At 57.8% G+C, this 27,513-nt stretch overlaps 3 protein-coding genes across 6 annotated transcripts; 1 reads left to right on the top strand and 2 right to left on the bottom strand.

Moving 5' to 3' along the window:
- Positions 1–2,376: 2,376 nt before the first annotated feature.
- On the top strand, positions 2,377–8,808 carry AIP (AHR interacting HSP90 co-chaperone). The gene is made up of 6 exons (XM_080642256.1): positions 2,377–2,530; positions 5,230–5,409; positions 7,189–7,377; positions 7,781–7,957; positions 8,058–8,199; positions 8,505–8,808. Exons 1-6 carry the CDS (start codon positions 2,432–2,434, stop codon positions 8,708–8,710), a joined length of 993 nt encoding a protein of 330 aa, XP_080498382.1. The 5' UTR covers positions 2,377–2,431; the 3' UTR covers positions 8,711–8,808.
- A 600-nt stretch (positions 8,809–9,408) lies between these two features.
- On the bottom strand, positions 9,409–23,116 carry PITPNM1 (phosphatidylinositol transfer protein membrane associated 1). Of its 2 annotated transcripts, XM_080642254.1 has the most exons (24): positions 22,908–23,116; positions 21,924–22,042; positions 20,286–20,500; positions 20,079–20,200; positions 19,652–19,876; positions 17,923–18,249; positions 17,741–17,836; positions 17,540–17,647; positions 16,507–16,568; positions 16,164–16,414; positions 15,667–15,856; positions 15,474–15,581; positions 15,068–15,225; positions 14,780–14,988; positions 14,153–14,323; positions 13,442–13,606; positions 12,895–13,043; positions 12,669–12,779; positions 12,180–12,296; positions 11,816–11,964; positions 11,580–11,729; positions 11,319–11,502; positions 10,884–11,012; positions 9,409–9,915 (listed from the first exon to the last, which is right to left on the bottom strand). In XM_080642254.1, the coding sequence occupies exons 2-24, from the start codon at positions 21,999–22,001 to the stop codon at positions 9,649–9,651; spliced, it is 3,741 nt and encodes a 1,246-aa protein (XP_080498380.1). In that variant the 5' UTR covers positions 22,002–22,042; positions 22,908–23,116; the 3' UTR covers positions 9,409–9,648. The 2 variants fall into 2 exon arrangements, with proteins under 2 accessions (XP_080498380.1, XP_080498381.1); XM_080642255.1 differs by lacking the exon at positions 22,908–23,116 and having other exon boundaries at positions 21,924–22,133.
- Positions 23,117–24,244: 1,128 nt separating this feature from the next.
- CDK2AP2 (cyclin dependent kinase 2 associated protein 2) lies at positions 24,245–26,431 on the bottom strand. Of its 3 annotated transcripts, none has more exons than XM_080687794.1 (4): positions 25,725–26,431; positions 25,315–25,415; positions 25,101–25,233; positions 24,245–24,764 (listed from the first exon to the last, which is right to left on the bottom strand). In XM_080687794.1, exons 1-4 carry the CDS (start codon positions 25,804–25,806, stop codon positions 24,697–24,699), a joined length of 384 nt encoding a protein of 127 aa, XP_080543920.1. In that variant the 5' UTR covers positions 25,807–26,431; the 3' UTR covers positions 24,245–24,696. The 3 variants fall into 3 exon arrangements, with proteins under 3 accessions (XP_080543920.1, XP_080543919.1, XP_080543921.1); XM_080687793.1 differs by having other exon boundaries at positions 24,245–24,440; positions 25,725–26,424; XM_080687795.1 differs by having other exon boundaries at positions 25,497–25,826.
- Between the last annotated feature and the right edge of the window lie 1,082 nt (positions 26,432–27,513).

Below are 27,513 nucleotides of genomic sequence, written 5' to 3'. Positions count from 1 at the left end.
CAGACTGGTGCAACCACTGTGGAAGACAGTATGGAGTTTCCTCAAAAAGTTAAAAATGGAACTCCCATTTGACCCAGTGATCCCACTTCTAGGACTATATCCCAAGAAACCAGAAACACCAATCAGAAAGGATATATGCACCACTATGTTCATAGCTGCACAATTTACAATAGCTAAGATTTGGAAACAGCCTAAGTGCCCATCAGCAGATGAGTGGATTAGAAAACTGTGTTAAAAAAAAAAAAGAAAAGAAAACTGTGGTACATCTACACAATGGAATACTATGCTGCTATAAAAAAGAAGGAACTTTTATCATTTGGAACAGCATGGATGGAGAGCATTATGCTGAGCGAAATAAGCCAGTCAGAGAAAGATAAGTATCACATGATCTCACTCATATGTGGGATATAATGATCAACATAATTTGATGAACAAGAATAGATCCAGAGACAAATGGTAGGGGAGAGGTGGTTAGAGAGCAACCAAAGGACTCATATTAGCATAACCAATGGACACAGACACTGGGGTGGAGGGGGCTTGCCCAGGGTAGGAATGGCGGCGGGGGGGGGGGGGGGGGCGGCGGTGATCAATTGGGGGAAAAGGAGACCTATGTAAAACTTTAGACAATAAAAACAAACAAACAAACAAAAACTTCCTGTGTTGGTTAAAAAAAAAGAAACAAAGCATGTTGCTTTCATCGGAGGTCCTGCCTGTCTCAGGGGACTTCTTGTGGGAAATGAACCAGAGTAAATATCTGAAGCGCTGAGCACCTGGGTCGCAGGGGACTAACAATAATCCCTCGCAGTTATGATGATGCGATGTAGACAGTGCACAGGTCCCAAGACATTCCTCTGACGTGATGACCTAAACCTTGTGGACGAAGAAGGGGCACATAGGAAACCTGACAAGCTCAGGGAGGCCTACCTGGCGGCCTTACAAACTCAGAAACTAAAAGTAACCATATAGGATGGTCTGAAATTAAAACTTTCTAACTAGCCCACCGATCCTCTCATTGTTACTAATTGTGGACTGTAAACTATCCTGTACCCACCTATGTAAAAGACATTTGTCTATTCATTGTACTTTTTACTCAATCCCAGGGGTTTCCCTGCTTTGCTTTCTCCTGCCTCCCCGCCTCGCTAATCTTCCCCTTTGATTTCGATGTATAAAACAAGTGGTAAAACTGCCATTTTCAGAAGCATTTTCTCAATCCCTGTTGAGATTTTTGCTTCCTGGCAATTGTCTCAGTTTGGCTCAAATAAACTAATAAAAACTCTCTATAGGTTTGAACATTTCTTACGTTGACAACCCCAGAGGTGGGAGTAGAAGACACACAGCTAGTTTCCCGGGAGGGAATCGTTGTTTTAGCCCCAAGGTACCTGACTCCTATCACTTCATGTATTACCTTATATTTATTGGGCATCCACTCTGTGCCAGACACTGTGGATCCAAACCAACCCTACGTGGCACTTTCTCAGTATCTTGGGGAGCTTACAGTTCCCACAGAGATACCGAAACCCTCCTCCCTTCTTACTCCTGGTTTTGCTTTTTATTTTTGAAGGAGGAAAAAAAAATCAGGATTTAAAAGTCGCGACTATTGTGCTAGATATGCAAGAAGAAAAAGCCAGAAGGGAATACACAAAAATAGTGGTTTTTTAAAAATATACTTTATTGATATTTTACAGAGAGGAAGGGAGATGGATAGAGAGCTAGAAACATTAATGAGAGAGAAACATCGATCAGCTGCCTCCTGCACACCCCCCACTGGGGATGTGCCCGCAACCAAGGTACATGCCCTTGACTGGAATCGAACCTGGGACCCTTTAGTCCGCAGGCCGACGCTCTATCCACTGAGCCAAACCGGTTTCGGCCATAAAAATTGTTTTTGGGGACTGGCCTTACAGTGGGCTTCCCCTACCCCGCCCCTATTCTCCTCTCCTAGGTCTGAAATGCTGTTATACTGTTTGTACAACTTTAAATGGAGTGGCACAAGGCCAAGGGGGAGGGCCGCAGTCCTAATCAATTCAAGGACCTGTTTGCTAGGGACGCCCCCGCACCGCCCCGGCCCGCTCCGCCCCGCCGACCCCGGCCCCGCCCCGCAGACCTCGGCCCCGCCCCGCAGACCCCGGCCCCGCCCCGCAGACCCCGGCCCCGCCCCGCAGACCCCGGCCCCGCCCTTCGGACAGGCTTCAGTTCACGCCCCTCCCTCCCGGTCAGCCTCAGGCCCCGCCCCTGCTCAGACCTGCGGGCTCAGCCTCAAGGCAGAGAACCAATCACCTTCCGTTTCCACGTTCAGTCCCTCTTTGGCGTCTGCCCTCAGCCAAAATGGCGGCACCTCGGAAGTTGCCGAAGCTCCAGCAGTTGCCGAAGCAGGTCCGGAAGCTGCCGAGCGAGTCCGGAAGTTACCGAAAGAGAGCAGCGGGTAAGGAGGATGGCGGATGTCATCGCAAGACTCCGGGAGGACGGGATCCAAAAGCGTGTGATACAGGAGGGCCGAGGAGAACTCCCTGACTTTAAGGATGGAACCAAGGTTCGTGTCTTACCCCGTCCGCTTAACCCCTCTGTGCGGCGCGCATGCGAGGCGGGAGGAGGCCTTAGGCGAGAGGTTGCGCATGCCTACAGAACAGCGGCCGGTGACCCTCCCGCTCACATGCAGAACTCGACGCTGATTGGTCTGAATTTAAGTCGGGGATGAATTTGGATGTGTCTGCCCCGCCCCCTGGCTTGGCTGGGTGGCTGTATTGGCCCGGGAGGCGGACTGGCAGTGTAAACGGGTTGGGGGAGTTTGACCTAAGTGCTTGCTTGGACCCAGTGCTGGAGAAGAACCTGAGCTGAATACCTGGATCTGGGAGGGACCCTGGACTGGGGAGGGGCCCCCGGGGCCTCTGGGTTGCAAGGCTTAAGATCTTTTATAGATGGAAGGGTGTTCTTAAAACACTTAGACCAGCTCCCATTGTTTAGATGGGAAAACTGAGGTTCCAGAGAACAGGCCCGGAGGTCAGGTCTGCCAGATCAGAACCCTTTGGCAGCTTTCCGACTGGTCTACCTTGCATCGTTTGGGACAGATAAAGGCTGGGAAGTAGAGCCTCCTCCCTTCCTCCCTTTGTACATCAAGGCCTCTCCTGGCTTCTCCCCCAAACAACCTACATCAGCTTCTGCTCCTGCAGTTCTGTCCTCCTGGAGTTCCTTTCCCAGGTGCCACTTGCCTGTAGAGTAGGGAACTTCCCTGGGGTAGGCCCTGTGCCCAGCACAGCAGTCATGCAGGACAGGTATATTGAGGGAAGGGCACATCCTAGCCTGGCCCCGTGTGAGTGCTCTGAGAGTAGAGGGGAACTGCATAGCTCTGGTGATGATTTGTATGAAGTGGGATCCGTGCCCAGATTAGAGAAGGGCTGTGGGTGTGGCTTCATGTCCCCATGGAGTTGGTGGCCTTGAAGAAGGTCCTGGCAAGGGAGATTCTGGATGGAACAGACCCCAGAAGGAGAGAACATTGTGAAGATAGTAAAGATCTGTGAACAATGACACTGAAAGAACAGGGACCGGAGATATTAAATGACCGGTCATTAGCATTGATTTATGCACACTCTATAATCACCTTGCTAAATGCTTTACAAGTTTACTTCATTTCCACAGTGTGGGATAAGTACTATTGTTGACTTCATTTTACTGATGTGGAAACCGAGTTCAGAGAAGCAGCATGGCGCGGTGAAGAGTGTGGGCTCCCCTAACCATAGCCTGTTGAGGGTTGGGTCTTCAGACCTCTTCTCTCTGCACTCACCCCCACATGACCTCATCCAGGCTCATCTCTTGAAACAAATTCTCCATGCCTGGACTACCCTCAAATGTATATCTGTAGCCTTTACTTCTCCCATAAACTTGATATCTAGCTCCCTACTCACCATCTCCACCTGGATATCTGGTTGGCAACTCAGACTTAATCCACTCCACCCATGCCTTCCCCATCTTGGTTAAGGGCACCTTTAGCCTTCTGGTTGCTCAGGCCAAAAGCCATCCATGGCTCCTCTTGTTCTCTCTCATCCCACAGCAAAACCTCAAGTACACCTAGGGTCTTACCACTTCTCCCATTACTGCTCTGGTCCAGGCCGCCACGGTCTCCCCCCGGGTCATTGCAGTAACCTCCTACCTCGCCTTCCTGCTTCTGCCCTCACCCCTCTACGACCTGCTCTCATCTCAGCAGCAGCAGGACACACATCACATCCCTCCTCTGCTTGGATCCACCGAGTGGCTTCCGTCTCAGAGTGAAAAACAGCATCCTCACCACACATGGCATACAGGCCCTGGGGGGTCTACCCCTGCTGACCCCATGACTCCATGGTACACCCCTCCCCTACAATCACTCTGCTTCTGCCACAGTGACCCTGCTGCTTCTTGAACTTACCATATGCTGTCCCCCTGCGAGGCTTTTATGCTGCTATTCTTTCGGCCTAGAAAGTTAACGCCGCCTTGCTACCGCAGCCTCTAGCTGGCTTGCTTCTCCCTGCTCCCTTTAGATCTCTGCTTAAAGGTTGCCCTCCCCATCCCATATACACTCCCCCTGCCTTAGCTGCTGCTGTTTGTTTTCTGATCCACAGCACTACCTCCACCTTACATAGCACATTGTTTGTTTGAGGCCCATCTCTTTCCTATAGACCACTGGTCGGCAAACTACGGCTTGCGAGCCGAGCCGCGGTTTGCTGCTCTGTTGACTAATGAGTTTGCCGACCACTGATCTAGACTCTCGATTCCAATAATTACAGGCTGTTGTTGTTCCTTGTGATTAAGCCCCTATCCAAGTGGTCGGCAAACTCATTAGTCAACAAGGCGGCAAACCGCGGCTCGCGAGCCGCATGTGGCTCGCAAGCCGCAGTTTGCCGACCACTGCTATAGACAGTCCACGTGAGCTGCATGGGGGCAGGGACTTGTTTTGTTCTCTGCTGTGTCTAGCACAGAGCTCAGTACATAGTAGGTGCCCGTAACTATTTGTTGGGAGAATAACTGGAGCCAGGCTGCTGGGCTCCCATCCCAGGCCATCCACCCACTAGCCATGGGACTTGAGCCCCTTACTGTCCTCTCTTTGCCTCACTTTCCTCACTTGGGTGGTAGGTAAAGGCCAGGTGGTGACCCCTGGGCAAGCCCTGTCCCTTATGCCATCTGCAGGCTGGGAGCCGGCTTTGTGCTTGGGGCTGGGTGAGGGTTTATGCCCTTGCCTGATCCCTCATGGGCCTGCAGGCCACATTCCACTACCGGACTCTGCACAGCGATGAGGAGGGCACTGTGCTGGATGACAGCCGTGTGCGTGGCAAGCCCATGGAGCTCATCATTGGCAAGAAGTTCAAGTTGCCCGTGTGGGAGACCATCGTGAGCACCATGCGTGAGGGGGAGATCGCCCAGTTCCACTGCGACATCAAGGTGCCTGGAGTCTTACATCTGCCTGCAGTGCCTGCATGTCTGTCCAGCCATCCCTACTCCCCATCTCCCCATGCCAGGGCCTCTACCCTGGCGAGGCCACCACCAGCTCCCCCCGGGCATCGCAACACCAGGAGGACACAGGCATCCCAGCCTCTATCCTGCCTTCTCCTCTCCATTAGCCAGACTGTAGCCAGGAGACTGGTTCTCAGATGGAAAGGACCCACTCAGTTCCTTGCTTCAGGCCTCTCTGGTTCCTGGTGCTCACTTGGCCCTGTAGGGTCTGGCCCCTGCCAGACCCCCTTCTCTCCCCTCCCCTCCCTGCCTTTCCTTTCCATCCTCTTTTTGGCCCAAATTCTCCCTCATACCTCACAGTAAATTCCTGGGTCACCACTCCCAGGAAGTCCTCCCTGACTGCTTGGTAGTTGGCTTGAACCCCTCCTTTGGGTCCCTCAACCCATCTTGCCTTGGATGGCCAGGATCTGGTCCTCTGCCTGGGTCTCAGCTACTTCAGGGCAGGGGTAGGGCTTGTTTTCCTCCAGTTTCAAAATGCCCAGCATGGCCCTGGTCTGTGTGCCTCGGTTGGTTGGGCGTCGTCTAGCACACCGGTTTGATTCCTGGTCAGGGCACATGCACGGTTTGAGGGCTTGATTCCTGGTGGGCGGCATATAGGAGGCAGACAATCGATGTTTCTCTCTCTTCCCCTCTCCTTCCTCTCTCTCTCTTTTTTAAAATATATTTTATTGATTTTTTACAGGGAGGAAGGGAGAGGAATAGAGAGCTAGAAACATCGATGAGAGAGAAACATCTGTCAGCTGCCTCCTGCACACTCCCTACTGGGTATGTGCCCACAACCATGGTACATGCCCTTGACCAGAATCGAACCTGGGACCCTTGAGTCCCCAGGCCGACGCTCTATCCACTGAGCCAAACCGGTTAGGGCTCCTCTCTCTCTTTAAAAAAAAAAAAAAATGCCCAGCATGGTCCAGCCCAGACCCAAGACTCAGGAGTGCCTTTGGCTGGATGAGATGGCAGGGCCAGCGAGGAGAGCTGGTTAGACTGGGGTGGGGTAGTATATGTATTTGCTTTGATTTCAGAGAGGGAGGGAGAGGCAGAGACAAATAGAAACATCAATGATGAGAGAGAATCATCGATCGGCTGCCTTTTACATGCCACTTGCATGCTCCCTACCAGGGATTGAGCCCGCAACCCAGGCATGTGCCCTGACTGGGAATCAAACTGTGACTTCCCAGTTCGTAGGTCCAAGCTCAACCACTGAGCCACTTTGGCCAGGCATAGGGTGGCAGTCTTATTCCCACCATCCCAGCAGCTGTTCCTAGTGAAAGGCTGGGTGCCCTATGGCTAAGGGTCTCCCCTGTGGGTTGTAAAGTTGCTGCCCTGAACTCAGCTCTGAGATAGGCCCTGAAGGGGGTAGGGGGCGGGCAGGAGAAAAAGCAAAGGCACCTCAATAATGGACTCCCAGGAGGAGGAAGAGGTAAGAATTACTCTGGGCCTATAGAGAGACCGGTTGACAGTGGGGGGTAAGTGATGGGCTTGGTTCGGTGCCCAGAGCGGGTGGAAGGAACTGGGGGCTTCGCTGGGAGAGAGGGGCCTGGGATGCCGGAGTCCCAAGGGGAAAGCCCTCCTGCGTTTTAGCAGAGTGGGGCTGAACCAGTTGTGGCCCCTCCCTGGGCCTCAGTGTCCTTTCTCAGGTGGTGATGGGCAGGGGCTGGGCGTCTTGGGCCACACTGACAGAGCCCCTGCTGCCCACCCGTCCTGCAGCACGTGGTCCTGTATCCACTGGTGGCCAAGAGTTTGCGCAACATCGCGGCCGGCAAGGACCCCCTGGAGGGCCAGCGGCACTGCTGCGGCATCGCCCAGATGCATGAGCACAGTTCTCTGGGCCATGCCGATCTGGACGCCCTGCAGCAGAACCCCCAGCCTCTCGTCTTCGACATCGAGATGCTTAAGGTGAGCAGCCGCCAGGGCTCAGGCGCCTCGACAAACTGCCACTGCCCAGCTTCGGAGTGGGCTCCGGCCCTGCCTGCCTGCCCAGGGCTCGTAGGCTCCATGGATAGACGGGGGTTAAGGCAGGGCAGGGAGCAGAACACCTTGTGGACCCCTGGCTGTCCCCAGGGGCTCCCTCTCGGGCCCCTCCTTCCCCTTCAGTCTCTGAGGGCAGGGATCTTCACTGTCTTACTCACTGATCTGTCTCTAGAACCTGGCACGGTGCTGGGCACCTAGGGGATGCTACGTAAGTGTTTGTTGAATGGTCAGTGAAGGAACGAGCGATGTGGTTTGGGGATCCATTGTCTGGAGGCCGAGCAGCTGTGGTGCCCTGGGGCTCCCCTTGACTTGGCCCACACTCCGGCAGGTGGAGGGCCCTGGCACATACCAGCAGGACCCGTGGGCAATGACGGATGAGGAGAAGGCAAAGGCGGTGCCGGTCATCCACCAGGAGGGCAACCGGTTGTACCGCGAGGGTCACGTGAAGGAGGCCGCTGCCAAGTACTATGATGCCATCGCCTGCCTCAAGAACCTGCAGATGAAGGTGCTGCCCTGAGGCTGCGGCAGGTGGGTGGAGGGCTGAGGTGGAGCCAGGGGCCCGGGTCTCAGCGTCCGTGTCCCTCTCCCTGCCCCAACGCCCCCAGGAACAGCCTGGGTCCCCGGACTGGATCGAGCTGGATCAGCAGATCACGCCGCTGCTGCTCAACTACTGTCAGTGCAAGCTGGTGGCCCAAGAGTATTATGAAGTGCTGGACCACTGCTCCTCCATCCTCAACAAGTATGATGGTGAGCAGTGGGCACTGGGCTGCCGGGTGGGCGGGGGTCAGACGAGCGGCCTCCTCCTCCCTAGCACCACTGGGCACTGGGGTGCAAAGACTGAGCCTTTGCCATCACCCCCATTCTGAACTCCCCCACTCCGTCAGCCATCCCCTACCAGGCAGGGCCATGGGCCTCGATGTGCCAATGAGGTCTGAGTGGGGAATGGGAGGCCCTGTCCCATGATGGACCCCATGGTGCAGAAGGCATAGTGGGCAACTAGCTGGTCCCCCCTCATGCCTTGCATGCCTGCTGCCTACTGCCACCCCCTGCAGACAATGTTAAGGCCTACTTCAAGCGGGGCAAGGCGCACGCCGCCGTGTGGAATGCCCAGGAGGCCCAGGCTGACTTTGCCAAGGTGCTGGAGCTGGACCCCGCCCTGGCACCCATTGTGAGCAAGGAGCTTCGGGCCCTGGAGGCACGGATCCGGCAGAAGGACGAAGAGGACAAGGCCCGCTTCCGGGGTATCTTCTCCCACTGACAGGGCCCTGCTCACCCTGCCCAGCTCACTGCTCACTGCCAGCCCACCTGCCCCACGATATCATGCTTCTCTGTACATAAAAGCCTTATTTATCTCTCTCTGGGCCTGCCGAGCTCACTCACTGGGGGAGGTGGGGGCCATCACCCCACATTTCCTGGTACTTGGATGGCATTGGGGGACAAAGAATCAGGGTTCTAATCCCAGTACCCGGTTCACCAGCTCTGAGCTCTCTCTGGGCCTCAGTGTCCCTGACAGAATGAGGATGATCTCTGCCACAAAGAAAGCATTTCTTGCTGCCAGAGCTGGGGTGCCCGGAGCCTTCAGTCTTAAGGGGGAGACAGTTTGTGCTTGAGCGAGATGGTCTCCCTGCCCCTCCGACCTCTGATCCGATGGTCCTCTCGTCTCAGCTTCTGGAGGCAGAGGTTTCAGTGAGAAGCCAAGTCTGGGCTGAGGGTGGCCCTATGAACCGAAGGGCTGGCCCAGGGCGGGAGGGCCAGGTGGGCTGGCTCTAGAAAAGGCCTTGCTTGGGTGGAGGTGAAGACAGAGCCTTCCCTGAGGCCTTCGGGGTCCAGGACGGGCCCTGTCTCTGACCTGCTGTATGATTCTGGATACATCCTGGCCCCCTCTGTCCAGCAGTGCCTCCATCAAACTGGAAATGGTGGGCTTGGCTACCCTGAGACCAGGCAAGTGGGCAATCGGGTGGGATGTAGGTGGTGTTTATTGTCATGGGTTTACACACTGAAAGCCTCTGGGTCTTGCCGCTCCCTCCCTCGCCCCCTGGGTCCTCCCACATGAAAGGGAAGTAACACTGAGGGGCAGGCAAAGATGCAGAGTGTGGAGTTGGGAGGCGAGGGCCAGAGGTCGGGGCCCCCAGCCTCCCACACCTGGTCATTTGGGCCCCTGCCTGTGTGAATAAATAACCCAGGTCCAGCCATAGTTTAGGCCTCACCGCAGTCCAACTTGAGGCTGATGCTTCGGCCCTTGCCCCGGGTCAGGGTGGTGGGTGGTGTCCCTGGGCCCTCTCGCTCCGCCTGGCTCGGGCCCCTGGAGCGCAGCAGCTGGCTCTGTTTGCGGAGGAAGTCCACAGGGGCAGCCCCACCATAGCTGCTCTTGGCCAGGGTGGCCCTCGAGGGTCCCGTGGGGGCATGAGGGTGGGAGCCAGCTTCCAGTTGGCCCAGGTGGGCCACGTAGCCATCTGACAGGAACTGTGGGCAGAGGTGGGCAGGGATGAGGGGTGGTGGTCTCAGGCCCACACCCTGCCCTCGTCCTCTCCAGGCTCCTGGTCCGTGCTGGCCGCGTTCTAGGCACGGCAGAGCCTGACCCCGAGTCTTCTCTCAGCAGATAGGAACCTCGGGCTGGGAGCAGGCACCTTGGCCTTCCTCCTAGCCTCTCCCTAGCCTCAGTCTCCACATCTATAGAGGGGGCTTCTTTGTGGGGTGTTAATAATAGCAGGTAACATTCTCAAGCACGTTTTTTGTGCCCAGCCCTGTGCGTGTTGATGTGCAGTAAAGCACATGATGTTCATGATAGCTGTCAAGGCCAGTGCCATTTTATCATTTCCATTTTACAGACAGGAAATTGGGGCTTAGAAAGGTCCAGGCTGGAGAGTATCATGCTAAGTGAAATAAGTCAGAGAAAGACAAGTATCACATGATCTCACTCATATGTGGAATCTGAGTAACAAAATAAACTGATGAACAGAGCAGATCCAGACATGGAAGCACGGAACAGAGTGTGAAATCTCAGAGGGAAGGCGGGGGAGGGTGGGTGGGGGGAGGTAATCAACCAAAGACCTTGTATGCATCTATGCATAACCCATGGACACAGACAATAGGGTGCTGAAGGCCAGGGGTGGGGTGGGGGGGTGAGCTGGAGGGAGTCAGTGGAGGAAAAAAAGGGGACATATGTAATATTTTCAACAATAAAGAATTATGTAATAAATAAATAAAATGACAAAAAAGAAAGCTCCAGGGCCATGCGACATGGAGTCGGCACTCCAGCCTGAGTTATTAATACTGATCTGCCCAGCAGCTCCGAGTTGCTCACGACCCCTGTCCTAGGAGGAGCCAGGTCCCCTGAGACCAGCCACCCTTCCCATAGCCGCCCCCCTCAGCACAGGTGGACCTATGACCCGAAACCCAGGCTCCCAGTCCTCACCTCACTTGGCCCTTACCTGGCACTGTGCTTGCAGCTTCCGCACAGCGCGGCCCACGATGTAGGTCTGGCTGGGGGGCAGGCCCAGTGCCGCATATACAGCCACATCTTTGGGGGATCCATAGCCAGCCACGATGTTCAGTTCCACCTGCAGCGGGTGAGGCCAGTCAGCCACCCTTGGGACAGGGCATGAGGCTGGGGGTGTGGTGTGGTGGGCTTCCTGGATCAGATAGTTTAGGGAGCCACGCTAGTTGGACAGAGGTGGGGCATAGAGTCCTACGTCACCGGCACCCATGGGAGGCAAGATTGACTGGGTCTCCCTAGTTGGCCCTAAGGATTAGGAGCCCCTTGGAACATGAGAGGGTGGGACCGTAGGACAGTTAAGGTCCCAGAGATGAGCTGAGGGCAGAGGAGATGGGCTGAGGGCAGAGGCGGGTCCCTTCCCATCGCGCACCTCCTGCACCAGGCTCTGCAGAAACATCGCTTTCTGGCGCAGCGGGTCATGGGTGAGGCCATCGCAGAAGGAGACGACGCCGTGGGGGAAGTTGTGCTGTGACAGCCAGGCCACCACACGGTGCTTCTGCATATCAGGCCGGCCCGTTACGTAAACAATCAGATAGCCCGCATCCTGCCAGTGCCTGCGGGGTGGGGTGGCAGTGAGCTCCAGGTGCCAGGTGGGGTCGGTCTCCAGGGTGGGTCCGGGCGGTGCTCCTACCTGACCACATCCACAGCGCCGGCGCGCACCTTGGGGTCACTGCCCATGATGGAGACGCTGGCAGTGAAGGAGCCGTCTATGCTGAAGACCACGGCCTCGGTACCACGGGCCACCACTGTCAGGCAGCACTCGGCATAGGTGTGGTCGCCCCTGTGGTCCACAGGTGGGGTGAGCAAGGTGGCGGCGAGGTGCAGCGGAGTTCCACCCTGCAGGGGAGTGGCCTGCCCCGCGCTCACCTGACCATCATTCGTACTGGGTAGACGCCAATGCCCAGCGCACGCTCAGGGGGCACCGGGAAAGTGAGGCGGCCAGAGCTGTTGGTGACCTCCGTGCCAAAGTGGATCCACTTGCCGGACAGTGGCTGTGTCATGACGTAGACGTCCACCTGGCGGTGAGAGGGTGTGAGCGTCCATGGGGTGGAGACCCTGGGTGCCACATGACTTTGAATGGAGGAGGGCAGAGGTGGGCTTGTCATTAGGGGTGGATGGGGCCTCGGGGAGCTGTGTATGTGTGACAGTAAAGACACAGGAGGCAGGACGGGGGCACCCACTTGGGGGTGTGGTCGGCTGATGGGGGCGGGTCCAAGGCCAGTGTCCTGACCTTCTCTCCAGTGAGCGTGACCACATCCAAGGGCCCATACATGAAGCGCCCATTCAGCACCTGGGGGCGGCCCTCGCACACCACTGTGTCGTTCGCCCGGTGGTTGGAAGTGACGTTCTGTTGGGAGGAGAGGACATGAGCGGCAGCCAGATGTTGGGGACGCAGAGGAAGCAGATGAAAGAGAGACAGGCACCCAGACGAGGCAGGGGCAGGGCGGGGAGGAGGGCCCGGAGGTCAGGAGTGCCTGTGTGAGTGGACTGTGACATAATCAGATGCAGAGGATGAGCTGGGGTGGGTAAGTGCCCATCAGAGACCTAACTTGCAGGGGGAAGGGGAAGAGACCCTGGTTCCCAGGGGCGGGGCCAAGATATGATTAGGTGGGGCCAGGCCCCTAGGGGCTCGGGCTGGACTGGAAGGCCAGGTAGGCGGGGATCCAGCGGCCAGGGGGCGGGGCCTCGCTTCTGACGGCGTGAAGGGCAGTGCACCTACCCGGATCTTGACTTGCGTGCGCTTGCGCTGCCACTTCTCCCTGGGAAAGGCCGGGCTGTAGATGGACGGCTCCTCGCACTCGGCCAGCTGTGGCTGCTCCTTCTCGATCACCTGCACAGGCCCAGGCTAGGTCACCTGCACTGGGTTCTGGGGCTGCCCCTCCCCCAGCCCGCAGCCCCTCATTCTCGTCTGGTTCCCATCCCCCAGTCCATATCCCCGGGCCCACCTGGCGCAGGATGAAGGCTACCACGTCTGCGGACTCCCAGTAGCTGGCGTGGAAGAGGTGGGGCAGCGTGACTGTGGGGAAGGCCGTGAGCGCCTCGGGGCAGTAGAGTGAGTAGTCAATCCGCTTGGTCCCCCACCATCGCTCCAGGACTGCACAGCCACGGTGGGCGGTGAGTCAGGGTGGCCTCCCACCCCGTGCCCACCTGCCTGGCCCCTGGGTGCTCTTCCCTCCCAGCCTCGGTGCTGGAGGGGAGGGGCAGAGCGGATGCTGGGGGCAGGGGTATTTGGCTGGCTGACTTACTCTTTTTTTTTTTTTTTTTTTAAATATATATTTTATTGATATTTCACAGAGAGGAAGGGAGAGGGATAGAGAGCCAGAAACATCGATGAGAGAGAAACATCGATCAGCTGCCTCCTGCACACCTCCCACTGGGGATGTGCCCGCAACCAAGGTACATGCCCCTGACCGGAATCGAACCTGGGACCCTTCAGTCCGCAGGCCAACGCTCTATTCACTGAGCCAAACCGGTTTCGGCTGGCTGACTTACTCTTAACCACCTCACTGGTGGTGCTGGGGGCAGCCGGCTGGGCCTGTGGCTCGGTGCCTAACTCACTGCCCTTCCAGAAGGCACCGCTGGTAGAGGTGGGCGTTGAGGGCACCAACATCTCCAGCTCCTCCAGAAAGAGGCCTGAGTGGGTCTGCAGAGTGTCAGCTGTGGGAGGAGGGGCAACCTCAGCAGCAGGCGGGGCTCCAGGACAGCTCAGCGCCCACACCTCCACCATCTTTCCTGCCAGCCCTCCTGGTCAGGTCATGGCTGAGGCTGAACTGCTCCACATCTGGATGCGGGCATTCTCTCCTCTCAGCTCACCCCACAGCCTGTTACATTCTTGCCAGAATGCCTGTCACCACCATCCCAATGCAGGCCCACTTGTCTCATGGGGCCCAGTGCATACATGTACATGTGAGAACACAGTGCCTATGGACACACAAGCACCCCTACACACACAGCAGGTCCCTCCCATCCACTGGTGGCTGCTCTCTCACGGGCATACCAGTGTCACTCCGCCTCCTCTAGTCCAGTCTCCACCCACGGGCACAGAATGTCAGAGGGTCTGCAGACCTCCCAAGGGGCTGAGGTAGGGCTCCTGAGGTTGCCAGGGATGTGGGAACTGCCTCATGTCCCCTAGGGTGATGGGGCCCATCCTCATCCCTATTGAGGCCCTCCTCCTACTCCCCTTTATCTTGGTTGGGGGCATACCCAGCAGCAGGGACGTGCCGTCTCCCAGGGGGAACTTCTGGTAGCGGGGTATAGCAAGTGGGGCGATGGCCTGGAACTTGGGGGCCAGCAGGGGCTCAAGACGGCAGGCGCAGGGGTCGGCCGCGTGGAAGAGGTTGTAGATCTGCTCACAGGCGGGGCGCATCTGGGCCACTGGCATCCAGGAGATAAAGCGGGAGGAGGTCACCTGGGCATTCTGGGAGGTAGGGGGTGTGGGCAGCAGCACCCTGACATGCTGTGTGACCCTGAGCCAGCTCTTCCCAAACTACACTCCCTGGAGGTCACCAGGGTCCTGCTTAGTGAGGCAGGTCTCTTGGCTACGAATATGTCAGAGCCTTCACTTTGCTGGGGTGGCTCAGGAGGAAGTGGTTCCCATGCTTGTTGGACCTCTTCTCACACAGAGCATCTGTGGACGTGAGCCCCTCCCAGTGCACTGTGGGAAAGTTGGCATTGGCAGGCCCCTTCTTTGTGGACCACAGGTTCCCCTTCTCATTGGTACAGTGAGGCGTGGCAATAACTCCAGCATCTCAGGTGAGATGAATTTGTAGGAGCTGGGGGAGGGGCAGATGAAGGATGGGGTGCGGACCCCACCCCATCCTTGGGGCTCACCCTCCAAGGCAGGCATCACGGTTTTGCGCAGAGCCAGCACCAGGCCCAGCGGGGAGCCGAAGAGAAAGAAGCCGGAGACCTTGAAGTCCAGGCGGGCAGCGCTGATGGAGCCATCAGGAGCCTCCGAGGTGGCAGTGGGTGGACAGGAGGCTGTGCTTGCCCGCCTGGGCTCCCCCGAGGAGGAGGCAGTTGTGGGGGCCACCTGCAGGCTGTGTGGGAGGGCTGCTCAGTGCTGCTGTCTCAATAGTCCAGCACAAACCCAGGGTGGGGATGGGGCAGGAATGTCACCTGTTCTGGGAGCCCTCAGGTTCAGGATTGACCATGTCGCTGGGGGTGCGCTGGGCGGGCAGGGCCGAGGGTTCTGGGCTGCCCCGGCCCAGTCCCTCCATCCCATCTGCCAGGGGGTCCTTTACTGGGCCGATTTCCGGGGAGAGCAGCTCATTGTTCTGGAAGGAACAGGGGACCAAAAATCCTCAGGAACGGAGACGATGTGGTTTCTACTTATTTGGAAGTGAGGAGAGAGGCTTGGCTGTTGGGCAGGGAGTCAAAGCAAGTGGGCGGGCAGAGCCTTGGAGGGGACAGAGCGAGGCAGCAGAGGACAAGACGGCAGGGCACAGAGGTCACGTTCCAGGGGGCAGAGCCCTAGAGATGGAGAGGCACCGCCCTCCTGAGGAGCAGGGTGTGCCACACTGACCATGCTCCCTCGGCGGCTGCTGCCCCGGCTCCCGGTGCCCGCGCAGGCACTGTGACAGAGTGCGTCAAAGCCCAGGATCCCGCCTACAGCGTCTCCGATCAGCACCACCTGGATGAGAGGGTGGCACCATCAGGAGGGGCTGACCGGCGATGGAGGGCCCACATGAGCTCCCTGGAACGTCCCAGCTCCTGACCTGCCCGCAGAAGCCGGCGCCCTCAGCAGAGCTCAGGAAGGCGGCATAGGCCTGGTTGGTTCGGGTGATGACAGTGGCCACAGCGCTCTGGTATCGGGAGGATGAAGTGGCCAATAGCGGCAGGGCGGCCAGCGGAATGTGGTCCTGAGAGCGGGACAGGCTGTCGCCATCATGGCTGTAGGGACTCAGGCTGGAGGAAGAGGAGGTGTGGTGGGTGGGTGGCTGGGGGTCTGCAGCCCCTTCACTGGCCCCTCCAAGTCCCCTTGGCCTGCTGGCAGGCGCTAGCGCTGTGGGGCCTTTGTGGGCAGCGGCAGCACCCCAGAGGCCATTGACGAGAAACCGAGGTCCAGCTCTGAGGCTGACTGGCCAAGGTGTCTGGCTTCCCGGCCTCCCCCCACTTCCCCCCATGGGGTCTTCTCGGTCCCTGGAACCCCCAGGTGGATCCCTGCGGCTTGGGGACCCTGTATACCCCCCGCCCTCCCACCCCTGACCAGTACTTGGAGACAAGGGCATAGGCCGCAGCACAGATGGGTGGGCAGGGCACCAGGCGCAGTGCCACGTGGCCCAGGGCCTCCGGGAAGTGGATGCGGGTGATGGCCTCGAAGGCCAGGTTCAGCGTCTGCACGTCAGCCTGCTTGGAGTTGGCGTCTCCAGGGCCGGAGTCCAGGATGCTGCCGCTGTGCAGGATGAGGAAGAGGGCGTGGACCGCACATGCCTCGGGCCCCAGCTCCCCGGCTCCGTCTGGGCCCTGCGGGGCACAGTGGGTACCAGGGGTGTCAGAACAGTGGCCTGGCAGGTGGGTGGGCAGCACTGAGACACAAGGTGGCTGGTCATAATTACCTCGGAGTCCCTGGGTGCTCGGGCCCCGTCCCTCATATCTTTGGCAGCCTCGGCTCCGGGGTCTATAGGACAGGGGATAGCCAGTGAAGGGGACGAAGGGGTCTGTGGGGGTCCCTTCACCTGACACTTCAGAGCCTCCTGCTCTTCTGTCTGCCTGAGTGGTACGCCCAGCCCCCACCTTCCTCTGACCTCTCACGCGACTCTCCCAAGTCATTTCACATTTCCGTGCCGCTCCTCCGCCACCAGGAATGCCTCTTCCCACAATGCCTGTTTGCTTGGAAAATTCCTTCTAACTCTGCCTTGTCCAAAATTAGCCACTATCCAGTTGTGCCCGTTTAAATCGAAATGAATTAAAATACAATACAGCCAAAACCAGTTTGGCTCAGTGGATAGAGCGTCAGCCTGCGGACTGAAAGGTCCCAGGTTCGGTTCCGGTCAAGGGCATGTAACTTGGTTGCGGGCACATCCCCAGTAGGAGGTGTGCAAGAGGCAGCTGATCGATGTTTCTCTCTCATCGATGTTTCTGACTATCTATCCCTCTTCCTTCCTCTCTGTAAAAAATCAATAAAATATATATATTTTAAAATACAATACAACTCAAACTTCCAGTTGTGCCCGTTTAAATGGAAATGAATTAAAATACAATACAACTCAAACTTCAGTTCCTTGGTCACATTGAGCACATTTCAAATGCTTGATTCCCACATGTGCCTGTGGCTAGAACCTGTCCATCAACACAGAAAGTTCTGTTGGACAGAGCGGGTCCAGTCCTTCCAGATCCAGCTGAGACCCCAGCTCCCGTGTGAAGCCCTCCTGCCTCCAAATGACTTGCTCCATTCTTGGTGCTGTGTCTGAACTTTGGGTACCGCCCAGCCATCCCTCCATCCCCCCTTTACCCACTCGCTGTCCATCTGTTTAGTGAGCACCCTCTCCGGACTGACACTCATTCTAGGGCCTCACTAAATTAGGACTGACTTGTTTTCCAAGTCCCCACTGCCTGTGGGGTGCTGGCAACCCGATTCTGGACCCGTACCTGGCGCCCCCTCGGCCTCTGTTGGGGAGGCGAAGGCGTCGATGAAGTCATTGGAGTTCCACTTGGTCATCTCCTTGGGGAAGACCTCATCACTGTCCGAGAAGCCTTCTGAAGGGACAAGGGGTGGGAGACCTTTGTGTCATGGGATGGAAGGCCTTTCTCAGGAACACACCCACCTCCACCAGGGCCCGCAGTGCTGACCGTGGGCATCAAAGAACTCGTCTTCAGAGCTGTTCTCAGAGTCCCGGGCAATGTTCTGCATGCGCCACTCAGACAAGCTCTGAGGAGACACGCCCCCTGCAGGACCACATCAGCATCAGCCTGGGAATCAGCCTGACGGTGGCTCCCTCCCATCCCCCTCCCATCCCGTGCTGCAGCCTCACCTCCATGCTGGGACGAGTAGGAGGAACGGGAAGATGAGGACCACTGCTTGCCGAAGCTGGCATCAGGTGAGGCGTCGGGGCCCAGGGGGACCTCAGGCCCGTCGGGGGTACCCGCGTGGCTGGCCCCACCCTGGGCCTCGGTGCATGGCTTCCCAGAGGGCTGGGCCTCAGGCCCCTCACCGTCCATGTTGCACTTGGCCATGCGCTGAGCCAGCATGCGGGCTGTCTCCTCCTCCAATGCCCGGATGTCAGCCATGCTCAGATCTGTCCACTCGTCCTGCCAGCACCAGGCCTGGCGGTGGGCGCGCAGCATCACCCGACGAAGACCTGTAGGTGCCCGGGCATCAGAACAATGCCCTTCCCGCCCCAAGTTCCCTGCCACAGCGTCCACACGCTCAGCCTTCAAGGTCGGTTAATGGCTCCCCTGGGCACATCGCCTCCCCAGAGCCACAGAGTAGGGCAGGGCGAGTGCTATCCAGGGGATGGGAGTGGAAACTGGGACACTTGCCTTCCTGCCGCACCTCCCTCCTTGCCCACTACCTCTTCTGTCCTCCTGGGCACCCCGACTCTGAGCACGGGCCACACCCCCACACCACAGGAAGCTGGAACCAATACTTGTTTCACTCTTTCATCTGGCTTTCCACTGACTTCTTCAGAGGAGTTAACAATTAAGGCATTAACAGCCTAATGAAATTGTTGATGGTTAATGAAGGTGCTAATAGTTAATGGAAGTGTTGGCACTTAAAGAAGGCTGTAGGGAAAGATGATACCCAATCTGGGATATTTTCATCTTAGGCAGGGGAATAAAGTTTAAAACCTCAGTGTCTAGGAAATACAGTAATAATGGCTGAAGTACAACGATCAACTTCTGGAAGGAAATATATCTGAATCTTAATAGTGGTTATATGTGGGTGATTTTATTTTCTTATTTGTGCCTTTGATATTTTTCCAAATGTAAGACAAGGAGCCTGTATTACTTTCTGAGCTAAATTTCCTCATCTGTAAAATGGGAATAATAGTCCTTACCTTGAGGAGTGTTATGTGTGTTAAAGGAGATCTTGCATGTTGTGACCAACATTAGCTTTTAACATCTGGCCCAATCTCCCCCCGTTTACAGAAGGGGAAGTTCAGGTGCAGAGATGGGAAGTGGCTCGATGGGGGTTCCATGAGAGTCTGTATGTGAACCCAGGCCCCTGGACACCCCCATACAGGCCAGGGCTCCTTCTAACTGTAGCTGGCCCACCCTCAGACCTGGGAGGTGGGGCGGGATTGAGCTGCAGGAGCTGTGGGGTTGGGTTTAGGGTGGTGTGAAACAGGGGCTCCTGGATATCATGGCCAGAGGATGGGTCTCTGGGAGCTGGGGGTGGGAGGGACCCTGGGAATGACATCAGAGTCATAGTCTGAGCCTGCACTTAGCATGTTGCTGGTTGGGGTTGGTGACCCTCCTGAAGGTCCCTAAGTCTCACTTGATGCACAGAATGGTTTAGAATCTTTGACCTCGAGACCATGTTGCCAGCTTCTTGCCCGCCTGACTCTTACTCTACCTTAAGGCTATTCCTGCCCCGACCCCCGGCAGGCTGTGCTGCTCCCCTCTGCCTCAGCGCTCACCACATCAAGTGGAAATGAGGGCTTTATGCGTCTGTGTCCCATGTAGCCTGAGAGCATCCTGGCTCAAGCACTGGGCTGGTGCCTGCTGGGTCAATGGAACGTCCCGCGGCTTGGTGCTCACCGACGTCGTGGATGAACTGCTCAATCTTGGCCTGCATGCCCCAGTATCGGAACTCGACCTTGCACAGCTTATAGGCGCACATGAGGGGCCCCGTCTGAGCCGCCTTGTGTGCCCAGTCATCAGCCAGTGGTCCTCGGCCTGTCTTAACGGAGCGGTACAGCCGGGGGTCCTCTTCTGCTTTGTACTCTCCTGGGGCCACTGCATCCCGCACGATGTCTATGGTGTCTGAGGGGGTTCCAGCAGCACTGAGCACCGCCAGCCCCCTCCAGCCCCTGCCACCCCTCCCTGCCTCGGGATTGGGAGGGCATCCTTTTGAAGACAGGAAGCCACGGCCCCAGAGAGCCTGGGAATTGTCGGAAGCTTCCCATCGAGGCGCCAGGTAGCCTGAGAGGGTCCCCAGGGTCCCCCCACTGGCTTTAGGCCTCACCCAGGATGCGCTGTCTCCTCTCCGCCCCGCTCAGGTTAAAGACATTTGGTTGCTGCCCCCCATCAGGCAGATAATAGGTCTCTATTTCAATGGAGAATTTCTCCACAAAGGGGCAGGTGTACCTGGGCAGAGGTTAGGAGCAAGGGTCACCACTGTGCCCACCAGGGCTATTCCCCTTGTGGCCCCAGGCCGGTCCCACCCACTCACCGGGTTCGGGTGTAGGGATAAGCGTTCCAGGATTCTTCCTCCACCTGCAGGGCGGCCTTGGGCAGCAGCGCCCGGAACCAGCCTGGGATGTGGGAGCCCACGTGGTACACCTTGTGTGTGTACTGCCCACTGCCACCGGGCCCATCCGTGTAGGGCCTGTTGGCCAGGATCTCCACGCCACTGCCCTCACCACTTGACTCCTCCCGGCTCTTTTTCTGTAGTCCAGGGCAGAGCAGAAAGCGGAACTCACCTCCAGCTCAGCTCCTGGGGTCCCAGCTCTCCCGGGGCGCCTGGGGGGCTGGTCCTAGCCTCCAACGCCCTGGGACCCTACCCTGCCCCCTGCTGCTCCTGGGATCAGGATCACAGCTGCTGTCCGGTCTCCCCTGGGTCCTGCAAGCCAGCACTCATGCACTCATTCAAGTCTCTACTGAGTGTCTGCTTTAGTCCAGGCTTTGTTTAGGGTTATATTAACCAGGGTATGTTGAACAGAATCAAGACCCCTGCCCTCCTGGATCTTATGTTCTCATGGAGGCAGACAGACACAGAAAAAAAGCAAATTCTATGGTATGTTGGAGACAAAGTGCTATGGGAAAAAGAAAGCACAGATTAGGGTAAGGGGGATTGAGATAGGGATTGCTATTTCCATAGATGGGCAGAGAAGGCCTCGGGGAGAAACATTTGAACATGGCTTCAGGCAGGGTGGGAGGCGCTGAGTGGATGTGGGGTGGAAGTATTCAAGGCAGAGGGGAGCCAGTGCTAGCTCCTGAGGCGGGAGCATGGTGCACGCGTTCCAGGGGCAGCAAAGAGGCCGGGGTGGAGGCTGAAGAACTGAGGAGAGTAAAAGGTGCCCTGCCACGCTGAGGACCTGACTCTGGTCCCCTCCCTCTGTGGACCCCACAACCAGCTCCTGCCACACCCCTCATCGTTTGAGAGCTCTCAGATCCTGCCCTTTTATAGCTCTGGAGCCCCAACTTGGCCCACTCCACCCCGAGGCTGGATCCTGGCCCTCTTGACCCTGAAGACTGATCCTAAAACTCAGGAGCACATCTGGAACAGGCCTCCCTGAGGGCCTGGACCAACCCTCTCCCCTCCCTGAGAGCCTGCCCTGGCCCATTTTCCTCACAGCGCAAGGCCAGGCCTCTACTCCCTTCCTCTTAGCCCAGACCTCCCTCGCTTATCCTCTGGACGGGACAGGAGCACGCCCTTGCCTGCCCCTGTATTTCACAGTCTTGATGTCTCATCCCATCCCATCCTCATCCCATCTCCCTGACCTGGGCTTGCCAGGATCCTGCGAACTCTGGGGACCCCCTCCCACTTCCTGCATCTCACTCTTGCCTCCCCATGTACTCCCTACCCCTACAGGATTACAGATGCTAAGGAGGATTAAAGGAGATCATACATAGGCTGGGCACTTGGGGGATGGGGAGCCACGCTAGGCCCTTCTGCCTTTTCCCCCACAGCCCTTACGATCTCCCCCTGCGTCTGAAGGGGGGCCTCTCTCTCCTCCTCTGGCCTCAGCCCTTTCAAGGCCCGGAGCAGGACTGCTGGGGCTGAGCCCCAGCCCCCTGTCCCAGGTGCGGCCTGCATGCTCCTGCATGAAGTATGGCTCCCTTGGTCTCCGCTTCCCATCGCTCTCACCTGGATCATGTAGAGCTGGGCGACCTGGTACTCGTCCAGGCTCATGGGCAGCAGAATGTGGTACTCCTTGATGAGCATCCTGAAAGCGCTCAGCAGGATGCGCGCGGCCTCCGCTCCGCCTGGCGCAGGGCACGGCGCGACTGTCAGTGCGGGGCGGCGGCGCGCAGTCCCGAGCCCTGCGCACAGGCCGAGGGGTTCGGGCCGCAGGACCCCATGCCCGGGCCCACCACCGGGGCGGCAGAAGCGAACCCAGAGCTGCCGCGGGGAGCCGGGAGCCGCAGCGAGGCTGAGCGCTGACCTCTTTTCCGTGTAGCCCCCGCCCCCCGCCAGCCCGTCGCCATGGCAACCGCGAGCTGACGCGCGCCCCCCGGAGCAGCGCAGAGCTGGCCACCCTCGCCTTTCCCGCCGCGTTCTAAGCCCCCTCGAAACAGCATCCCTTGGGGACCCGCCCACTGGAGCCCCCGTGCCCCTCCTCCCGGGCCTGCCTTCCACAGGCGGTCCCTCGGAGCCGTCTCCTGAATCCCTTTCCTGGAGTCGGTGGGGTCTCGTGTCCCCCACTCCCTTCGTCCACTTAAAACCTTGTCCCCTGGGGTGTATCTCCACGGAGCAGCCCCGTGCGCCCCTCCTCTTAGCATCTGTCAGTCCCCACACCCGAACCTGTCTTCCAGGACCAGATAACTAACCGCTCCGCCCCCCAGACCTGCCTTCCCCAACAAGGCCGGCAGTCCAGTCCTCGACTTCCCCTTCCCCAGCATCCTGCCCAAGGGTTGGCTCCTCTTCGGGCTGAGGCAAGAGTGGCTCCACTTGGTATCCCACGGGCTCCAGTCCTGAGGACCCGCTCCACTCACCCGCGCCCCGGTTCCGTTGCACCTAGCGAGCCCACCACCTGGCACCCAGCGAGCAGGCAAGAAGCCCATTGTCCCCACTTCCCTCTGCTCCCCGCGTCCCCGTTCCCCGCCGTGCTCTTGGCCCGTCCTGGCTCACCTCTAGTTGAGGGCGGGCGCCCCTCACCGGGCACGGGCGCGGACGAACGGGCTATGGGTCTGAGCCCTGAGCGTCCCCGGCCCCGGTCTCGGGTTCCAGCAGTGGCCGGACCCTCGGGAGGCGCAGCGCCGGCCCATGGCCCCGACCTTTCTCCTCGTCCGCCCTCCGGCGCCCCAGCCGTTCCTCCCCGCCACTCGCCGCGTCACTGCGGCCGCCCCGCCCCCTTCCTGGGCCTGGCGGGCCCTCCCCACCCCTGCGGGGTCCCGGCAGCCACGCCTGCGGCGGAGGAGGGCGGCCCCTTCCTTCCTTCCCCAAGGCAGTGAGGGAAGAAGCAGTTCTCCAAACGCTGGTGCTGGTGCTTTTTACTCCTTATGTGCTTTTTGGAATCCCCAAAACACTCTTGGTTTCTATCCCCACCCTAGCCCAGCCCGCCCGTGTGCTAGGGAATTTTGGCAGAGTCCTATTCCCTTTCTCCCCAGCCCCTCACACCTGAGACCAGGGGAAATGCATCACCTCTCCCCAAAGTCTGGCCTCAAGCTGGTCTCTGGCTTGCCTCTACTTAGGGGGTGGGATTCCAGCGCTCCAGGTCTCTAGGGTCATTCGGCCACACACCCAAGCAGAGGCCTTTAGTCACTAGTAGGACTAGCCCCTCAATGTGGCCCCATCTATACCTTCCGGGTCCACAAGTCTGGCCAACCAGCCACCAGACTCTGGGCAAAGGCTGAGACACCCGTGGGTGGGGCTTGTGAACCACACCCAGTCCCCTAAAGGCCCTGGGACAGTGGATGGCAGCACCCATGCTGGAAGCCAGTCCCCTGCCCTTGGCTCTGCTTCACAGGTGCTCCGGGGCGGGAAGCAGTGCTCTCTCCACTCTGTGGAGTCAGAGATGGGTGTATTCAGAGCCTCTGAGGGCTGATTCAGCTTAGGCTGTTAGGGCATTAAGGCATGAAGGCGTGGCTTAAGTGAACTGGCATTTCCACCTTGCCAGGCATCACTGCTAATCCAGAGGTAGAACCCTCTAGGCCCAGGCTGGTGACACTGCCCTCCAGCTGTGGGGGAGGCCAAGGCCCTGCACTGCCCCCTGGTGGCACCATGGGAAGCAAGGCAAGGCTCTCAGCTACAGGAGCTCAACTCTTTCCACTACTTAAAGCTGGGAAGGCTGAGGGCAGACAGACAGGAACAGGGTCCCTCCCAAGGTTAATGGACAGCACCGGGCAAGGCAGGCCAGGCTGCGTTGGCCTCTCTCCCACCCACTGCACCACTCTGAGTCTTCTTTGTCCCTGTTTCTTCCCAGCCACCAGGCTTAGCACAAGTACCAAACTCAGAAAGGCTAAGAGCTGAGAGAACAACTCCAAATTATCTTTTATTTATACAAAAAAAGAACATGTTTAGCAAAAGACACACTGAGAAAAGAGAGGCTATGGCCCAGGAGACAAGGCAGGGAGGTGACAGGCCTTCTGAAGCCCTGCTGGGGGAGAAGGGGGCTGGGACAGAGTGGTGAGAAGTCCTGGGTTAAGTGCTGAGTCGTGGGGGCTACAGGAAGAAGAAAACTCCAGTTGGATCAACGCTGATGGCAGCTCATGAGTGGGACTCACAGTGACCTCGCTGCTAAGTATTCCAGGGGTTCCAAGTTAGTGCTGCCAACGAGTGAGAGCCACCCCCTGGTTCCTGGAGAGTACCCACCAAGGGACACAGGACAGGAAGTGCAACTCGGGGTGAAGGCCAGGGAGAAGCAGGTGCCCTGCAGTGGCCGGGAAAGGTCCAGACACGGAGGCGGAGGTGCTTCCTGTTACGTGCGGGCGTTCCGCTCTGTCTCTGCCAGGCACTCTCTGACTAGGGCCCGGGCATGGATGATGCCTGGGGTGAGGGTGGGAGTGGGGATGGGGAAGTAACATACAGGGTCTCAGCGACCCTTCAGTCCCACCCACACCCTCCGGAAGAAGACCCCTCCCTCCCCACCCGCTTTCCTTTCAGTTAGAGGGACCATAATCTAATGAAGGGCTAGATGAGATCTGGCCAATCCTCAAATTTATCCTGTTGAAATACAAATTCCCTGGTCCTTCCCTGGAAATCAACTAATTTTCAATTCCGTTCAATACACCTACGGGTAGTAATCCTGCCCCTAGTCTAGGCTTGCTCAGGTGGCCTGCACAGGTCCTTCCTTCCTGGGGGTGGGGGCCTAGCCTCACTCACCTCTCTTCAGGCGCTCCATGGCGCTCTTGCTGCCGGCATAGGTGGGCCGGATCTCTTTGCCCATCTCCTCTATGACCGACAACAAGTCCGTGTAGGTGCTCTGGGAGCCCTGGGCGCCGGGTGGCTTCATTGCCTATGTCAAAAGAGAACAGGGTGGTGAACCCAGGCCCTGGGGCAGACTGCGAGCCATAGGCAATCTCTCGGTCCCACTCACCTGCACATAGCCCATGGAGGGCGGTCCAAAGTCGTTAAACAGTGGTCTGAAAGGGGCAGCAGCTCCAGGCACCGAGCCCGATGGCGAGGGGACACTTCCGGCTGTAACATGTGCGAGTTAAGGAGGTCAGAGTGGGACAGGGACATCGCTTCCTAGCGTTCCAAGCCCCCGACCGGACTCACCCGATTCCTTCCAAAGGTATGCTTCATTCCAGGATGCTCAACTTCAGGGATAAACCCCTACCCCTGCATCCCACCAGACCCTTACGCGACCACGCCCACTTCACAAGCAAACAAACTGAGGCTCTGGGAGTGTAAGTGACAGGCCCAGAACTGCTGAACTCAGGGCCGTCTTCTTTTCGAGACCTCGACCGCCCGGGCAGACGAACAAGAATGGAGCTGGATCCTCACCTGTAGGGACTGGGGTGCCGGGCCCAGGGGTGCTGGAGCCCGGGGTGCTGCTGGGGGCGGGGGCGATGGGTTTGTAGGACATCCCCAACTCTTGGGTGCGGCGGACGTCGGCCGGCCGCTCCTCCGGGGTTGGCTGCCTGGCCACTCAGCTGCGCTCTGATTGGCAGGCGGGCTGCACGCCCCTAGTAAATAGAGCTCTGGCCGGAAGGGCGGACAGGCACAAACGCTCTCTCACTCCCGATTGGTGTGCAGAGATGTCACTCGGACCTCCTCATTGGCCGAGATCGGCCCCAATAGGCCGCAACCGCTGCTGATTGGTCTCTGCCTTCCGGACCTCGCACCTGTCTGCTTCGGATTGGGCGGTGTCCGACGCCCTCCGCAATTGGAGAGTTCGCGGCTCGGGACCGCGCGCTCTGAAACCGATTAGTCCCAAGACTCGAGAGGCGGGGCCTCGAAGCCAGGACCTGGGTCCAGTCGCCGGCGGTTCCCCCTGAGGGGGTCTTCAAAGGTGCGGGCACGGCCCCCACACCTCGCTCGCGTTGCTTCGCACGTCAGCTCCGCGCCGCCCGGCCTCGGTTTAGCTGGGGTTGCTGTAGTCTCGGTCCATGTGGGTTGCTGTTACCGCCGCCAAGGAGCGCGCCTTTCCTCCGCCCGGGACGCCGGAGGACGCAGGGCTTTGACGTTCCGAGCCCTGCGTCTCACCCCGTGCGCTTTTACGTCACCTTTCGCCGGTTCAACAACCTGTTCCCTATCTGCGCACGCGCCCTCCTAAAGCATTCGTTTGTTCCTATGGAAACGGGTCCCTCACCAACGCCACCGACGCACCTGTTCCTCCGAATTGCCTCGTTCTCCGGTCTAGGCTAGTGTTGGGTACAAGGGCGACCTCAAAGACCCTTCAACCTGCTCCTCCAAGGCCCCCCACGTCTGTGCCACATAATGACAATAGTAGGAACAGCTGACCTTTGTTCAATACTTACTGCATGCCAGGCCCTGTATCAAAAAAGAGAATGGACTGGAGTCAGAATGACAGTGCGAACCGCACATCACCCCCACTAGCGATTTGCCTCAGTTTCTCCATCTATAAAAATGGAGACGCTAATCACTATCTCACAGGGTTGTCGTGTGGATTAAATGATTATTTATAAAGTGTTTATTGTTTTCTTCTCTTTTTTGTCCCAATCCAGAGCCTCCAAATCTTTCCGTTTTCCCACCCAGAACCTCCCCCTCAAATCTCATTCCTCCCCACCCTAGATCTTACACTCTCTCCAAACACTAACCCTTTCTCCCAGGCTACTTCTCCCTCAAAACTCTTTGTCCTTGGGTGCCCTCCATGCCTCCAAGTCTGTAGTTTTTCTCATCCCCAGGACATTCATTCACTCATCCAACAAACATTTTCTTTTCTGAAAAAATAATTATTTGTCAGTGGTTAAGTACCATAATAGGTACTGTTTTTCTTTCTTTTTAAAATATTTTTATTTCAGAGAGAAAGGGAGAAGGAAAGAGATAGAAACATCAATGATGAGAGGGATTTATTGATTGGCTGCCTCCTGCACACCCCCCTACTGGGGATCGAGCCCACAACCCGGGCATGTGCCCTTGACTGGAATCGAACCTGGGACCCTTCAGTCCCCAGGCTGATGCTCTATCCACTGAGCCAAACCAGCTAGGGCATCCAACAAACATTTTCTGACTCTGTCCTAAATCCCAAGCTTTTGCTAGACACTGATATGGAAATGAATGGCATGGCCTCTGTCCTCAGGAGCTCCTATTCTCAAGGAAGACACAGGCA

This window comes from Plecotus auritus, assembly GCF_963455305.1.
Source record: "Plecotus auritus genome assembly, chromosome: 9".
Taxonomy (NCBI): Eukaryota; Metazoa; Chordata; class Mammalia; order Chiroptera; family Vespertilionidae; genus Plecotus; species Plecotus auritus.
The sequence above is the reverse complement of the archived record's forward strand: the minus strand, read 5'-3'. Positions and strand labels throughout refer to the sequence as shown.

Excerpts from the sequence above, each read along its gene's own strand:
- PITPNM1 (XM_080642254.1), bottom strand. The coding sequence starts at position 22,001 with ATGCTCATCAAGGAGTACCACATTCTGCTGCCCATGAGCCTGGACGAG. Across the intron at positions 20,201-20,285 it reads TATCCCTACACCCGAACCCG|GTACACCTGCCCCTTTGTGG; the intron begins GTGAGTGGGTGG and ends ACCTCTGCCCAG. Across the intron at positions 9,916-10,883 it reads AGCTGCAAGCACAGTGCCAG|TTCCTGTCAGATGGCTACGT; the intron begins GTAAGGGCCAAG and ends CTCTGCCCACAG.
- CDK2AP2 (XM_080687793.1), bottom strand. The coding sequence starts at position 25,806 with ATGTCCTACAAACCCATCGCCCCCGCCCCCAGCAGCACCCCGGGCTCC. Across the intron at positions 25,416-25,724 it reads CGGCACCCCAGTCCCTACAG|CCGGAAGTGTCCCCTCGCCA; the intron begins GTGAGGATCCAG and ends CACATGTTACAG. Across the intron at positions 24,441-25,100 it reads CATGGAGCGCCTGAAGAGAG|CCCCCACGACTCAGCACTTA; the intron begins GTGAGTGAGGCT and ends TTCTTCCTGTAG.
- AIP (XM_080642256.1), top strand. The coding sequence starts at position 2,432 with ATGGCGGATGTCATCGCAAGACTCCGGGAGGACGGGATCCAAAAGCGT. Across the intron at positions 2,531-5,229 it reads ACTTTAAGGATGGAACCAAG|GCCACATTCCACTACCGGAC; the intron begins GTTCGTGTCTTA and ends ATGGGCCTGCAG. Across the intron at positions 5,410-7,188 it reads AGTTCCACTGCGACATCAAG|CACGTGGTCCTGTATCCACT; the intron begins GTGCCTGGAGTC and ends CCCGTCCTGCAG.